We start from the raw sequence: 14,857 nt of genomic DNA, 5'->3' as shown, positions 1-14,857 counted from the left end.
GCAAAAGATTGGAAACTACTTAAATGTCCATTAGTAGGGGAATAGTTAGATAAATTGTGCTCTAGCCATCAAGTAAGATGAATGAATTTGTGTGTGCTCATGTAAATGATCTCCAAGGTATATGGTTTAGTGTAAAAACAAGGTATAGAATAGTGTGTATGCGTTCATTGAGCAACAAAAGGTGTGGAGTAAACTATGCACACAGAGAGGCACACACATATCTACTTCAGTGTGTAGATTACTTCTGGAAGGATGTGCAAGAAGTTGGTAACGGTGTTCTCTAGCTTAATCAGGGAAGTTCCCTGTTGGAATTATTTAACCATGTGCATCTGTTATATTTTTTTAATCAAAGGACTTTTTAAATGAAGTGATTTCCTCCCTTTACTATGTCTGAGATCATGTTCAGTTTATGTATAATTTCTGCTGGACAAGAAACCTTTTGTAACCCTTTTCATAATTAAACAAAAAATAAATGGAAATTTCTGGTTTTGTAATCAGCAGGAAAAGGAATCTCTTTGAAGAGAACAGGAATCTTGGTTGTATATCATTTTCTTTCCCTTTATGATTTTTACTATTCTATGATGATTAAGAAACTTGGAAATAAGTTTATGTTTTTCATAAAATTTAAAAAGTGTTATAATTGTCCAAATGCCCATGTATCCAGTCACCTAGTTTTAGAGTGTGGCTAAGTGGAAAGAAAGTAATGTATTATAATAAGATACAGAAAAAAAGGAACTTCATAACAAAAATTCTACCTATCTCATCTAGGCTCATGGATTTGAGATCTTATGCTCCAAATGTAGCCCACATTTTTCTGACTGCAAGAAATCCCTTGTGACTACCTCACCACTCTGGGCCAGTTTCCTTGAAAGTCTGAAAAAGAATGATTACTTTAAGGTAGGACTTGCAATGTATTGGTTTTTAAGTATACAATCCAGACAAAATCATGCCAGTGACTTAAAGTCCTATGGTCCGTGTCTAAATGTGTGACATAATTATGGAAGGTAGAGTTAAAGGAGACTTTCCTAGTTCAGTAATAATGAAGGAGGTATCTATGAACTGTTTCCAATATTAGAGAAAAACTAATACTGTTTATATTAAACGATGAAAGTGATTATTTGTACCAGATAAAACAACTTGCAAAAACTTGATAACACAAACATGAAAAACACCATATAGCTAAGTGTATTAGGTGAATGGATCTCTCAAAAATTGAAGAAAAAAAACACCAGATAGGAAAACTAGCAGAGTTAGATTTTAAAATTTATAAAAGATACCTAGTAAATTTCTCTTATTCAACTTCATAAGTAGTAAAGATACACATATGAACACAGTAATGAAGAATGTCTTTCATGTATGTACAAAAGGATGTGAATGATATTCAGTGCTGTCGAGAGTATGGTAAAACTAATACTCCTATACCTTGCTGGTAACATTGCAAATTGGTAGAACCTTAATTGGAAAGTAATTTGGTAGTGTCTTCCAAGAGCTATAGAAAGGTTCAAACTTGGAACCTTCACTTCGAATAATCTTTTAAAAGGAAATATCTAAGAAGTAGAAAAGTTCATAAGAATATGATGATGATAAAGATAGCACGGCAATATGAAAAGTACTTATGATATTATAGTATATATATCGTGGGTTTTGTTTTTTTTTTGGAGCTGGAGTTTCACTCTTGTTGCCCAGGCTGGAGTGCAATGGCGTGATCTCAGCTCACTGCAACTTCCGCCTCCTCAGTTCAAGCGATTCTCCTGCCTCAGCCTCCCGAGTAGCTGGGACTACTGGCGCACACCACCACACCTGGCTAATTTTTGTATTTTTAGTAGCGATGGGGTTTCACCATGTTGGGCAGCTTGGTCTTGAACTCCTGACCTCAGGTGATCCACCCGCCTTGGCCTCCCAAAGCGCTAGGATTACCAGGCATGAGCATGAGCCACCGTGCCCAGCTATTATTGTTGTTGTTGTACGGGGTCTCGCTCTGTCATGCAAGCCAGAGTGTTGTAGTAGGATCATAGCTCACTGCAGCCTTGAACTCCTGGGCTCAAGTGATCCCTCAGCCTGTCAAATAGCTGAGACTATAGGCATGTGCCACCACGCCTGGCTAATTTTATTTTATTATTTTTTTTCTTTTTAGTAGAGTTGAAGTCTTGCTATGTTGCCCAGGCTGGTCTCAAACTCATGTCCTCAAGTGATCCTCCCACCTCTGCATCCCAAAGTACTGGGATTATAGGCATGTGCCACGGTGCCCAGCCAGTATATTCTTAAAAAAATGTAAAATACTAAGTATGACTACCATTATAAATATGCATTTAGAAAACACAAATGATAGTAATGGTGGGATTTTGCCGTTTTTTATTCTACTTGGCAAACTTTCTTTACTTTGTTTTGTGAATTACTAATCAGTTATATCTTTTTTGTTTTTTTTAATTTTTGTTTTTGTTTTTGTTTGTAGAGGCAGGGTCTCATCATGTTGCCCAGGCTGGTAGTCTCAAACTCCTGAGCTCAAGCAGTCTGCCCACTTCATCCTCCCAAAGTGTTGAGATTACCAGGCATGAGCCACTGCACCCAACCAATTATATCTTAATAATTAAGTAAAAGAAAATAGTAGAAAACTCTCCAAACTGGAAATAGGCCCGTAATGGTGAAAAAAATTAAGAACCACTACATGTAGCCAAGTCCCCTCATTTGAAGAAACTGGAGCTCAGACAGGCACATTAATAACAAAACAGGACCTAGGCCTTGGGCCACATGATTCCTGAGCAGTAGACTATTTGCTGCCTCTCTGAAAGTTGCTGGTGAACACATTATTTTAATGACACCTTGTGAGTAATGTTCTGATGGACCATTTTTTTTTAAGGGATTAATAGAAGGTTCTGCTCAGTACCGGGAAAGACTAGAAATGGCAGAGAATTACTTCCAGCTCTCAGTAAATCGGCCAGAAAGGTGAGTTATTGTTAAGAGTCCTACTGCAAAGATTGGTAGTTAGGTAGTTCTTTTTATTTTCTATTTTATTTATTGTATTTTTGTATCGAGTCTCACTTTGTCACCCAGGCTGAGGCATGCACCACCACACCTGGCTAATTTTTTATTTTTTTGTATTTTCAGTAGAGACAGGGTTTCACCATGTTGACCATGCTGGTCTCAAACTCCTGACCTCAAGTGATCTGCCCACTGAAGCCTTCCAATGTGCTGGGATTATAGGCATGAGCCACCACACCCAGCCTAGATAGTTATTTTTAAATAATAAAGTTTGTTGCTATAAAAGTAACATATACATTTAGTATAGCAAATACAGAAGGATGTGACAAGAAAAAAATTTGTACTAGAGAGTCAACCAGTATTATCACTTTAATTTATTGCCTTCCAGGGTTTGTTCCCCCCCACTCACCGTCCTCAGTTGATTTTTGTTATAGAATGGCCAGGCATGGTGGTTCACACCTGTGATCCCAACACTTTGGGAGGCTGAGGCAGGCAGTTCACTTGAGGCCAGGAGTTTGATACCAGCCTGGCCAATGTGGTGAAACCTCATCTCTATTTAAAATACAAAACTTAGCCGGACATGGTGGCTTGCGCCTGCAGTTCCAGCTACTCAGAAGGCCGAGGCATGAGAATCCCTTGAACCTGGGAGGCAGAAGTTGCAGTGAGCTGTGATCACGCCACTGCACTCTAGCCTGGATGACGGAGCAAGAGTCTGCCTCAAAAAAAAAAAAAAAGAAAGAAATCTTGCATCCTCCTCTATATGATTTTACTCATCATGATATCACATTTTTCATAGCATTACAAAGTCTCTATAAACATAATTTTTGAAAGCTGCACAATATTGCTGGGCATGGTGGCTCACACCTGTAATCCCAGCATTTTGGGAGGCCGAGGTGGGCAGATCATGAAGTCAAGAAATGGAGACCATCCTGACCAACATAGTGAAACCCCATCTCTACTAAAAATACAAAAAATTAGCTGGGCATGGTGGCGCGTGCCTGTAGTCCCAGCTACTCGGGAGGCTGAGGCAGAAGAATTGCCTGAACCCAGGAGGCGGAGGTTGCGGTGAGCCGAGATCGCGCCATTGCACTTTAGCCTGGGTAACAAGAGCGAAACTCTGTCTCAAAAAAAAAAAAAAAAAAAATTAGCTGGGCGTGGTGGCGCGTGCCTAAAGTCCCAGCTACTCGGGAGGCTGAGACAGGAGAATCACTTGAACCTGCCACTGCACTTCAACCTGGTGACAGAGCGAGACTCCGTTTCAAAAAAAATAAATAAATAAAAGCTGCACAATATTTCAGCAAATGGATGTACCATAATTTACTCAACTATTTTTTGCTGTTGGGGAAAATATTGCAAGTAGCTTAAATGTCCAACATTTTAATTAATGTTACAGGAGAGGCTCCCATTCTGCACACCAACATAATTTTTAAACAGTTTGAAACCAAACTTCCATCTCCCTCCAGAGCTATTGTTGAATTCCTAATGTTTGTGTTTTTTTTAAATAGCTGAATTAATATTATAGACTTTTTTTTTAAGATTTACCTTTCATTTTCACTTTTTTCATTTATTATTATTATTTATATTTTTAGACAGAGCCATGCTTAGTTGCCTGGGCTGGAGTGCAGTGCTCCACCTCCCGGGTTCAACTGATTGTCCTGCCTCAGCCTCCTGAGTAGCTAGGATTATAGGCATGCACCACCACACCTGGTTAATTTTTGTATTTTTAGTGGAGACGGGGTTTTGCTGTGTTGGCCAGACTCCTGACCTCAGGTGCTCCACCCACCTTGGCCTCCCGAAGTGCTGGAATTACAGGCATGAGCCACCACACCTAGCCATTAATTTTTTATTTTTAATTATTATGGATGCATACTAGTTATACATATTTATAGAGTACATGTGATTACATGCTACATACAATGCATAATGATCAAATCAGGGTAATTAAGCTTTTCATCACTTCAAGCATTTATCATTTCTTTGTGTTAGGAATATTTTTAGTTATTCTATTTTTTTAAGGTATATTGAACTATATAATTAATTATTATTAACTGTAGTTACCTTATTGTGCTACCAAACACTAGCTCTTTTTCATTTTTTTAAAATATTTTTTGGGGTTTGCCAGGAAGATGTTACTAAAAAGTGTTCCAGATCCAGACCCCAAGAGAGGGTTCTTAGATCTTGTGTATAAAAGAATTTGGGGCAAGTCCATAGAGTAAAGTGAAAGTACATTTATTAAAAAAGTAAAGGAATAAAGAATGACTACTCCATAGGCAGAGCAGCAAATACTAGCTCTTATTCCTTCTATTTAACTACATTTTGGTACCCATTAACTATCCCCTCTTTTTCTCCCACTCTCTGCTACCCTTCCCAGCCTCTGGTAACCATCATTATACTTTTTTTATTTTATTTTATTTTTATTGAAACAGGGTCTCACTCTGTTGCCCAGGCTGGAGTGCAGTGGTGCAATCATAGCTCATTGTAGCCTTGACCTTCTGGGTTTAAGAGATTCTCCTACCTTGGCTTCTCAAAGTTCTGGGATTACAACTGTGAGCCACTGCACCCAGCCAACCATTATCCTGCTCTCTATCTCTGTGAGTTCAGAATTGTTTTTAGTTCCTACATATAATACCAGAGACTTTCCCCCAATTTATTAAGATTGTAATAGTGAAAAATTATAAGCAATCAAGGCATCTATCGATAATGGATAAATGAATTGCATCGTATTTATATGATGGCCTACTATCCAGTAGTTAACCAGAGATTAACTGAATATACATATATCTGATTTAGGACTTATCAGTCTCAGTGCTACTGACATTTTGGATCTGATAATTTGTTGTGAAAGACTGGCTTGCACTTCGTAGGAGATTTAACAGCATCTGTGGCCTCTACCCAGTAAATATCAATAGCACTTCTCCCTCATCTTCTGATCATGACAACCAGAAGTGTCTCCAGATATTGCCACATTTCCCTGGGGGGCAAAATTGTGCCTGGTTGGGAACCACTGATCTAAATGAATAGATTTCAAAAACATAATGTCAGTGGGGGGAAAAAAAGCAAGTTATAAATATGTACAGTAATGGTTACCAAAAAAAAAAAAATAGAACAAATGAATAAGACCTACTAATAGATAGCACAACAGGGTGACTAAAGTCAATAATAACTTAATTGTACATTTAACATAGAGTGTAATTGGATTGTTTATAACTCAAAGGATAAATGCTTGAGAGGATGGATACCTCATTCTCATGATGTGCTTATTTGCATGCCTGTATCAAAACATCTCACGTACTCTATAAATATATACACCTACTATGTACCCACAAAAATTAAAATGAAAAACAAAGAAAAAAAATTAAAATGAAAAAGAATAAAATAAACATACAGTGTGAATGCTACATATATAAAAATTTTAAATACACAAAATACTATACATTATTTATAGATACATATATATTTATTCAACAAATATTTATTGAGTGTCTCCTATGTGCCAGGCCCTATTCCAGGTGCTGGGGATACCATAAATGAACCCAAGGTGTCCTTGTCCTTATAGAGCTTACATGCTAATGTAGGAGAAAGATAGCACATTATATAATTTTAGATGGTGGTAAGTGCTATGAAGAAAAAGGAGTGTGTGGGGAGACGGGTAGAAACTGCTCTTCTAGATAGATTGGTAAAGGAAGGCTTTTCTAAGGAAGTTTTCTTTGAGAAGGGACCTAAATGAAGTGAAGGAGTGAGGCATTTGGGTATTTGGGGAATAGCATTCCAGCAAAAGGACAGACAGCAAATATAAGAAATAGAAACAGAAATATATATACACAGAGAGAAAAGTGCAGAAGTGTACTTGAGAAAGCAGTCACCTCCGGGCAGCAGGACAATGGATTGGGATAGGTGGCAGTGGTCATCAAAGGAAACATTAATTTTCTCTACAATACTTTTAAGGTACATGATAAACCTGTACACTTTGTTGCCAATTTAAAATAAATAAATAGGCCAGGTGCGGTGGCTCACACCTGTAATCCCAGCACTTGGGGAAGCCAAGGTGAGCGGATCGCCTGAGGTCAGGAGTTCGAGACAAACCTGGCCAACATGGTGAAACCCCGTCTCCATGACAAATACAAAAAATTTGCCGCGTGAGGTGTCAGGCTTCTGTAATCCCAGCTATTGAAATTAAAAATAAATAAATAGCCAGGCACAGTGGCTCATACCTTCTGTAATCCCAGCTACTTGCTGAGTGAGGTAGGAAGATTGCTTGAGCCCAGGAGTCAAGGCTGCAGTGAGCTGCGGTCATGCCACTGCACTCTAGCTTAGGTGACAGAGTAAGACCCTGTCTTAGAAAAAAAAAAAAAAAAGCTATGCACAGAGATACTTACCTGTTGAGTGAGTAACATAATGGTGACATGATTTGTTACATAAATTGATGGCACCCTGTTTGAACTATTAAGAATGGAGCAAATCAAGTTGTATAAAGGACTTGTTTTAATTGAATAAACATTTGCATACCATGCAAAATCATGTAGGTGATGGGGAACTGTCTCTACTCTGTATTATTAATATATAAACATTACTAAGAGAGAGAAAATAATAACCCAAATAATCATAACGAAAGGCAAGATAAAAATCATTCTGAAATATCAAATGCTAAAGAGAGTCAATAGTGAGAAGGTAATTTCACTAGGGTAGAAGCAGAGAAGCTAAAAAAAGAAAGATAATGGAAAGGTTCAGGGAGGAGGTATTTGCATTACGTCTTAAAGAATGAGGATTTTTTTTTTTAATGCATAAAGATGTTTGTTTATATATATATATATATATATATATATATATATATATATTTTTTTTAATGGAGTCTCACTCTAGTCACCCAGACTGGAGTGTAGTGGTGCGATCTCAGCTCACTGGCACCTCCGGCTCCTGGGTTCAAGCGATTCTCCTGCCTCAGCCTCCCAAGTACCTGGGATTATAGGCACCCACCACCATGCCCAGCTAATTTTTATATTTTTAGTAGAGACAGGGTTTCACCATGTTGACCAGACTGATCTCGAACTCCTGACTTCAGATGATCCGCCCTCCTCAGCCTCCCAGAGTGTTGGGATTACGGGGGTGAGCCACCATGCCTGGCCTGCAGCATTGTTAAATCAACAAATTCAAAACAAATGTTCATATGTAGAGAAGTGGTTAATTAAATTCTGGCATGTTCTGGGAATGCTGTTTAGCTCAATGTTTTTCAGTGTAGCAAATCTATTTTGTAAGGACTTAGAAGGCCTTTCAAGTCATACTAAGTAAAACTGACTGAACAATATGTTTATTATATTTCTGCGTATTTGCTTTTTCCTTATTTGATGGGTTTCTGCCTCACCCTTCTAAGTAACTTGGACCACACACATGCGCTACCATGCCTAGCTAATTTTGTTCGTTTGTTTGTTGAGACGGGGTCTCACTATGTTGTCCAGCTCCTGAACTCAAGTGATTGACCTAATGTGGTCCCCCAAAATGTTGGGATTACAGGCGTGAGCCACCCCACTCTGCTTCAGAGCCAAAGGGGAAGCAAATTGGGTAGATCTCTGAGCCTCTATCTTCCACTTTAATTTAATTTAATTAATGTATTTATTTTTTGAGACAGAGTCTTGTCCTGTCGCCCATGCTAGAGTGCAGTGGTGTGATCCTGGCTCACTGCAACCTCTGCCTCCCAGGTTCAAGCGATTCTCCTGCCTCAGCCTCCCGAGTAGGGGATTACAGGCACATGCCCTCATACCCAGCTAATTTTTGTATTTTTAGTAGAGACAAGGTTTCATCATGTTGGCCAAGTGAACTCCTGACCTCAAATAATCTGCCTGCCTCGGCCTCCCAAAGTGCTGGGATTACAGGAATGAGCCACCGCACTCGTCCTATCCTCCACTTTAATCAAAGCCATTTTTCTTTGAGCCCTTCTGTATTTTAGAGTTACTGGTAAAAGTTTTATTTGATGGGGTTTCACCATATTGGGCAGGCTCGTCTAGAACTCCTGACCTCAAGTGATCCGCCCCAAAAAAAAAAAAATTTTTTTTATTTGATAATTCAAGAAGGAGATTTAAAAAAATAAATAAATAAATAAAAATAAAATTTTAAAAAAAGTTTTATTAGAGAAAAAGGGATCTGCAACCTAAAAATATGCTTAAAAACAAATTAAAGCCAGGTATTTTGGCATGTACTTGTAGTGCCAGCTACCTGGGAGGTTGAAGTGGGGGATCACTTGAACCCAGGAGTTTGAGTCCAGTCTGGGCAACAGTGAAACCCCATCTCTTCAAAAAAAAAAGCAAACACAAACAAAGAACTCCCCAAATTAGACTAGTTAATCCCTATAAAGTAATTATAATATGTATAAAAACAATTTTGTAGAGGTTCCAACTTTAAAAGACTATGTATTTATGATTACTATTCTAGGTTCTTTTATGAAGAAATACTCATGTTTTTCATTTTTTATAGTTCTCTTGCTATGAGCCCAGGTGAAGAAATCTTAACCTTATTACAGACAATGCCATTTGATGTAGAAGACCTTAAGAAAGAAGCAGCTAATCTTCCGCCAGAGGATGGTAAGTGATGGACTGGGATACAGTGGAAGGGTTAAAAAAAATTAATATCTTCTACTAAGTCTCACAGAATCCTCTCCTGAAAGGAGTTATCATGTGAATGTAGAATGGCAATATGCTTTCTTCTTTTTCAGATGACCAGTGGTTAGATCTCTCAGCAGATCAGCTGGAGCAGCTGCTGCAGGAAGCTGCTGGCAAAAAAGAATCAGAGTCTATTTCCAAGGAGGAGAAGGAGCAGAACTATAACTTAACTCAAGTCTCAGAGAGCATGAAATCTTTCATATCCAAAGTCTCAACCCACAAGGGAGCAGAGCTGCCTAGGTAATTTGCGTAAAAGTATAAATATGTAAATAGTTAGAACCCAAATGTTGAGATCATTGGCCATTGCCATTCCTACTTTTTTTTTTAGTAAATGAGTTGTACTGCTTTCTTTCTTTTTTGTACCTAGTATAGTGAGAACTTACTTATCTGAAATCAGATTTCTAGAAGCCTCATCCTTTGCAATCCTTGAACTAAACCAGAAAGATCACCCAACAGATCTAAAAACCATCATCTAGAACCACACAGGGAAACCATATATTTTACTCTTTAATAGCCTTATGGGCTCAACATTTTGCTTTCAACAAGTTCAGACTTCTGATCTCCCACCCTACAAGCAGATTGGAAACTGAAAACTCAAAGGGATTCATCAGAGGCAGAAATAATAACAGAAATGTGAAATTACATTTGTCAAGTAACAAGAAAAACAGGTAGATAGAATTGTTACTTGTGTATCAAATATATCATTTTTAGTGTTGATGCTCTTGAACCTGGTGAAAGATCTAAATTTATGTTTGGTATTCTGTCTTTAATAAGGGAGGGATAAGGGAAGATATGTTCTTGTTTATTTTTTAAACTTTAGTTCTTGGCCGGGCGTGGTGGCTCACGCCTGTAATCTCAGCACTTTGGGAGGCCGAGGCGGGTGGATCACGAGGTCAAGAGATCGAGACCATCCTGGTCAACATGGTGAAACCCCGTCTCTACTAAAAATAAAAAAAATTAGCTGGGCGTGGTGGCTCATGCCTGTAATCCCAGCTACTCGGGAGGCTGAGGCAGGGGAATTGCCCGAACCCAGGAGGCGGAGGTTGCGGTGAGCCGAGATCGCGCCATTGCAGTACAGCCTGGGTAACAAGAGCGAAACTCCGTCTCAAAAAAAAAAAAAAACTTTAGTTCTTAAAAAAAATAGGCTTTATTTAAATTAACTCAAATAAATAATGCTTTTACTAATGCTAGATATCTTACTGGGGCTAGAGAGTGGGTAGGTCCCTAAATTAGCATAAGTTAAATGTACATAAACAAGATGCAGTTTTTACTTTTCATTTATCAGACTTTCCCATTTCTGTTGTCCTGCAAGGCCAGTAAGCTCAAGGATTTTTTTTTTTTTTTTCGAGACGGAGTTTCGCTGTTGTTACCCAGGCTGGAGTGCAATGGTGCGATCTCGGCTCACCGCAACCTCCACCTCCTGGGTTCCGGCAATTCTTCTGCCTCAGCCTCCGGAGTAGCTGGGATTACAGGCATGCGCCACCACGCCCAGCTAATTTTTTGTATTTTTAATAGAGACGGGGTTTCACCATGTTGACCAGGATGGTCTCCATCTCTAGACCTCGTGATCCACCCGCCTCGGCCTCCCAAGGATTTTTAAGACTTAAACTACAATTTTTCTTGCTGTGCCTCCTTAGAAATTCTATCTTTCCTAAGAATGGTACCACTTTAGAAAAGTTTCAAACAGTTATATTTAGAATAAATTAATTGTCTTTGTCCTTTAATATTGCAGAGAACCTTCTGAGGCTCCAATCACTTTTGATGTAGATTCTTTTCTTAATTATTTTGATAAGATTTTAGGTAAGTAATGGTGTGATGTTCACTTCCATTTTAAAACTGTAAGTAGCATGGCTGTTGCTAGAGCATTGGGTTATTAGATATTTCAGAAGCCAAAATATTTGGTTTCTCTTCCTGGTTTTGAGTTGCTTTCAACCATGAACTACTACCCATCAACAATTTTGTAGAGGCTGCCTAGCTCAGTGCTTGACGTATATAGTAGCTGCTCATTAAATATTTGAGAGTGACTGAATGCTGTGTGTTTAAATAGGGTTTTATCTTGGCTCCCATATTATATTGTTCTTTCTTTTTTGGAATTACTGTGCTTACAAATCAATAAGAAAAAGACAACCCAATAAAAAATTATACTATGTATGTACAGAACTGTGGAGATAAAGATTAGGATACCCAGAAACTGCTAAAAGATGCTCACCTCTGGGAAGAGAGTGAGACTTGAGGCAATACTTGTATGGCTTGAATGTTTACATCAAAATATATTCATTTATTAGGTAGTATTTAAATTTTTTAAGAAAAATATTTTAATTAATTGAATTCACTTTTTTTAAGGTAAATCTTTTGACTCAGCCCGTACACTTTTCCACAACATTAAATGTACACATATCTACCAGCATTACCATTTGTAGAATGGATTTTTGTGAAGAAGATTGACTATGTGTATTAGTCTTTTTCTATGGATAACATTCTAATTATTTTGAAATGTGTAGTAATTCAAAAAATAATAATAATTACCAACTGGCTCTTTCTATGTTGGGGTCTGTGTAGGGCCAAGACCTCATGAGTCAGATTCTGACTGTCTGGATGAGGAAGACTTTGAATGTTTAGATAGTGATGATGACTTGGACCTCGAAACACAGGAACCTGGTGAAGAGGCTTCTCTGAAAGGAACTCTTGATAATCTCAAGTCATATATGGCCCAGATGGACCAGGAACTAGCACACACCTGCATTGGCAAAAGTTTCACCACTAGGAAGCAAGTGGTATGTGTGTTTTTAACCCCTTTCTCTTTCTAAGTCTAGTATATCAGATAGCTAAAACCATATTTTATTATAGTTTTTCTTTTTTGGGTATGTGAGATTTGAAATAAATAAGAATGTTAATTGTTTTCCTGACTGGTAGGATAAAGGATCATAAACTTAATTTCCCTAACCATAAGCTTAATTATATTACTTATTCTATGTTATCTATCAGGACTTAAAATAAAAAGTCATATAATATGCTCAAATTAGAATTCAATTGCATACTACTACTACTTAAATGGATTTTTTTTAAGGTAGTTAAAAAAAACAGCTGGATGCAGTGGCTCACGCCTGTAATCCCAGCACTTTGGGAGACTGAGGCAGGCGGATCAGGAGTTTAGGAAATCCTGGCCAACACGGTGAAACCTCATCTCTACTAAAAATACAAAAATTAGCCGGGCGTGGTGGCTTGCGCCCGTAGCCCCAGCTACTCGGGAGGCTAAGGCAGGAGAATCACTTGAACCCGGGAGGGAGAGGTTGCAGTGAGCTGAGATCACACCACTGCACTCCAGCCTGGGTGATAGAGTGGGACTCTGTCTCCAAAAAAAAGAGTGCAATGTTCTTTCTCAAGAGCTTTTGAGACTGTGCCTCAGGCCACAGTGAATTAAAACATAAAATGACATAAGTAAATAAATAAACAGAGATAATCTTAAGCATCCAAATAACTTTCCAGTTTTAACAGTTTGTTTTGTATGTTTCCCTAATTTAGAGGAAATTTAGAATTCACCTTCCGTTTACATTTTCTTACTAGTTTTTATGCCACCACTGTCTAATCCTAAATAGAGGCGTTATGGAAAGAGAAAGGACCCTGGAATCTTATGGGTTAAGGTTTGAAGTCTAGCTCAGCTGTCCACTGTGAATGTATCTATAAACCATTAATCCTCATGTCATAGAATTAACATGAGAACCAAATGAGACAGCAGTAAAACCCATAATAGGCCTTTAATTAATGTTAATTCCCCTTGCTTTGGTCATCTAAACCACTTTAAAACTATAATCACTTCCAGAATTGTCAAAATCTAGTAGAAACCATACATTAGATTTATCTAAAGCAGTATTTCTTAAATTTTAATGTGAATATAAACCAAAGGATCATGTTACAATACAGATTCTGATTACTCAGGTCTGGGATGAAGCTGAGATTTTTCTTTTATTATTTTATTTTATTATTAATTTTTTTATTTGAGATGAAGTCTCCCTCTGTTACCCAGGCTGGACTGCAGTGGCGTGAGCTCAGCTCACAGCGCCCTCCGCCTCCTGGGAGGCGGAGAGAATTTAAGAGAATTTAAGCAATTCTCTTGCCTCAGCCTTTCAAGTAGCTGAGACTGTAGGTGAGTACCACCATGCCTGGCTAATTTTTGTATTTTTAGTAGAGATGGGGTTTCGCCATGTTGCCCAGGCTGGTCCCAAACTCCTGACCTCAAGTGATCCACCGCCTCGGCCTCCCAAAGTGCTGGGATTACAGGCATGAGCCACAGCTCCCAGCTGAGATTTTCCATTTTTAATAAGCCCCAAGCAATGGAGATTCTGCTGCTCCATGGACTACACTTTGGGTAGCAAGGATGTAAAAATCTATCAGGCTGTAATCTTTCAAATCCTTTCCCCAGCCTGTGTAATCAGAGGCCCAACTAACAATTTAGTCTTTATGGTTGGAACCACAAAGCCTTGTGTTTTTACTTTTAAGCTTTTTCTTTGGGGGAAAAGAAAGGAACACTCACTTCTTTCATTTTGAAGAAAATTTACAGTATTATTTCTTTTTATTTTTTCTATCATCTCAAACACACGTATGTATTATTTCTCTCTTTTAAGACTCTTAGACAAGTTATAAAGGTACCTTCTTAATTCTTTTATCCCTTGAGCTATTTCAAAATATACATGCAATTTATTCGATTTGGAGGAATTTTTCCTGGGAAGAAGTGTGTTATAATCTGTAGAACCAAGTTTTAATATGTGTGCTAGGCCATACAAGTTATTAGACTTCATTTTCAGTTTATATCACCAAGGTTAAGATGTTTCCTTTTTAAGTTGGAATGCAAATTTACATTGTTGCTTAGTTATCTTTTTATTGTAACCACCATGCAACCTAATGATATATTATCCCATAATTTTCTTTTCCTTCCATGAATAAGGAACCTGTATCCCGGACTACTGATAACAATTCAGATGAGGAAGATTCTGGTACAGGAGAATCTGGTATGGCACCAGTGGATGTAGACCTGAACCTGGTTTCAAATATATTGGAATCCTATAGCTCCCAAGCTGGACTGGCAGGACCTGCTTCCAATCTTTTACACAGCATGGGAGTGCAGCTGCCTGACAACACTGATCACAGACCAACAAGTAAGCCAATGAAAAATTAACCAGCAAATTTAGCTTCTCTTTTTTCTTTTTAAATAAATATTGAATCAAATTCTA

General features: G+C 38.1%; 1 protein-coding gene across 1 annotated transcript in view; it reads left to right on the top strand.

Moving 5' to 3' along the window:
- Positions 1-14,857, top strand: part of ECD (ecdysoneless cell cycle regulator) — a 32,876-nt gene extending 18,019 nt beyond the window's left edge. The window contains exons 8-14 of the mRNA XM_064374271.1: positions 769-897; positions 2,858-2,943; positions 9,445-9,551; positions 9,683-9,869; positions 11,362-11,429; positions 12,189-12,403; positions 14,572-14,857. Coding sequence (XP_064230341.1) covers positions 769-897; positions 2,858-2,943; positions 9,445-9,551; positions 9,683-9,869; positions 11,362-11,429; positions 12,189-12,403; positions 14,572-14,802 — 1,023 coding nt within the window. The 3' untranslated portion in view covers positions 14,803-14,857. The remainder of the gene's footprint in view (positions 1-768; positions 898-2,857; positions 2,944-9,444; positions 9,552-9,682; positions 9,870-11,361; positions 11,430-12,188; positions 12,404-14,571) is intronic.

This window comes from Aotus nancymaae, unplaced genomic scaffold, assembly GCF_030222135.1.
Source record: "Aotus nancymaae isolate 86718 unplaced genomic scaffold, 86718_ANA_hifiasm-v0.15.2.pri h1tg000010l, whole genome shotgun sequence".
NCBI classification, from domain to species: domain Eukaryota; kingdom Metazoa; phylum Chordata; class Mammalia; order Primates; family Aotidae; genus Aotus; species Aotus nancymaae.
Note: the sequence above shows the minus strand (reverse complement) of the source record. Positions and strands in the feature narration are given on the sequence as shown.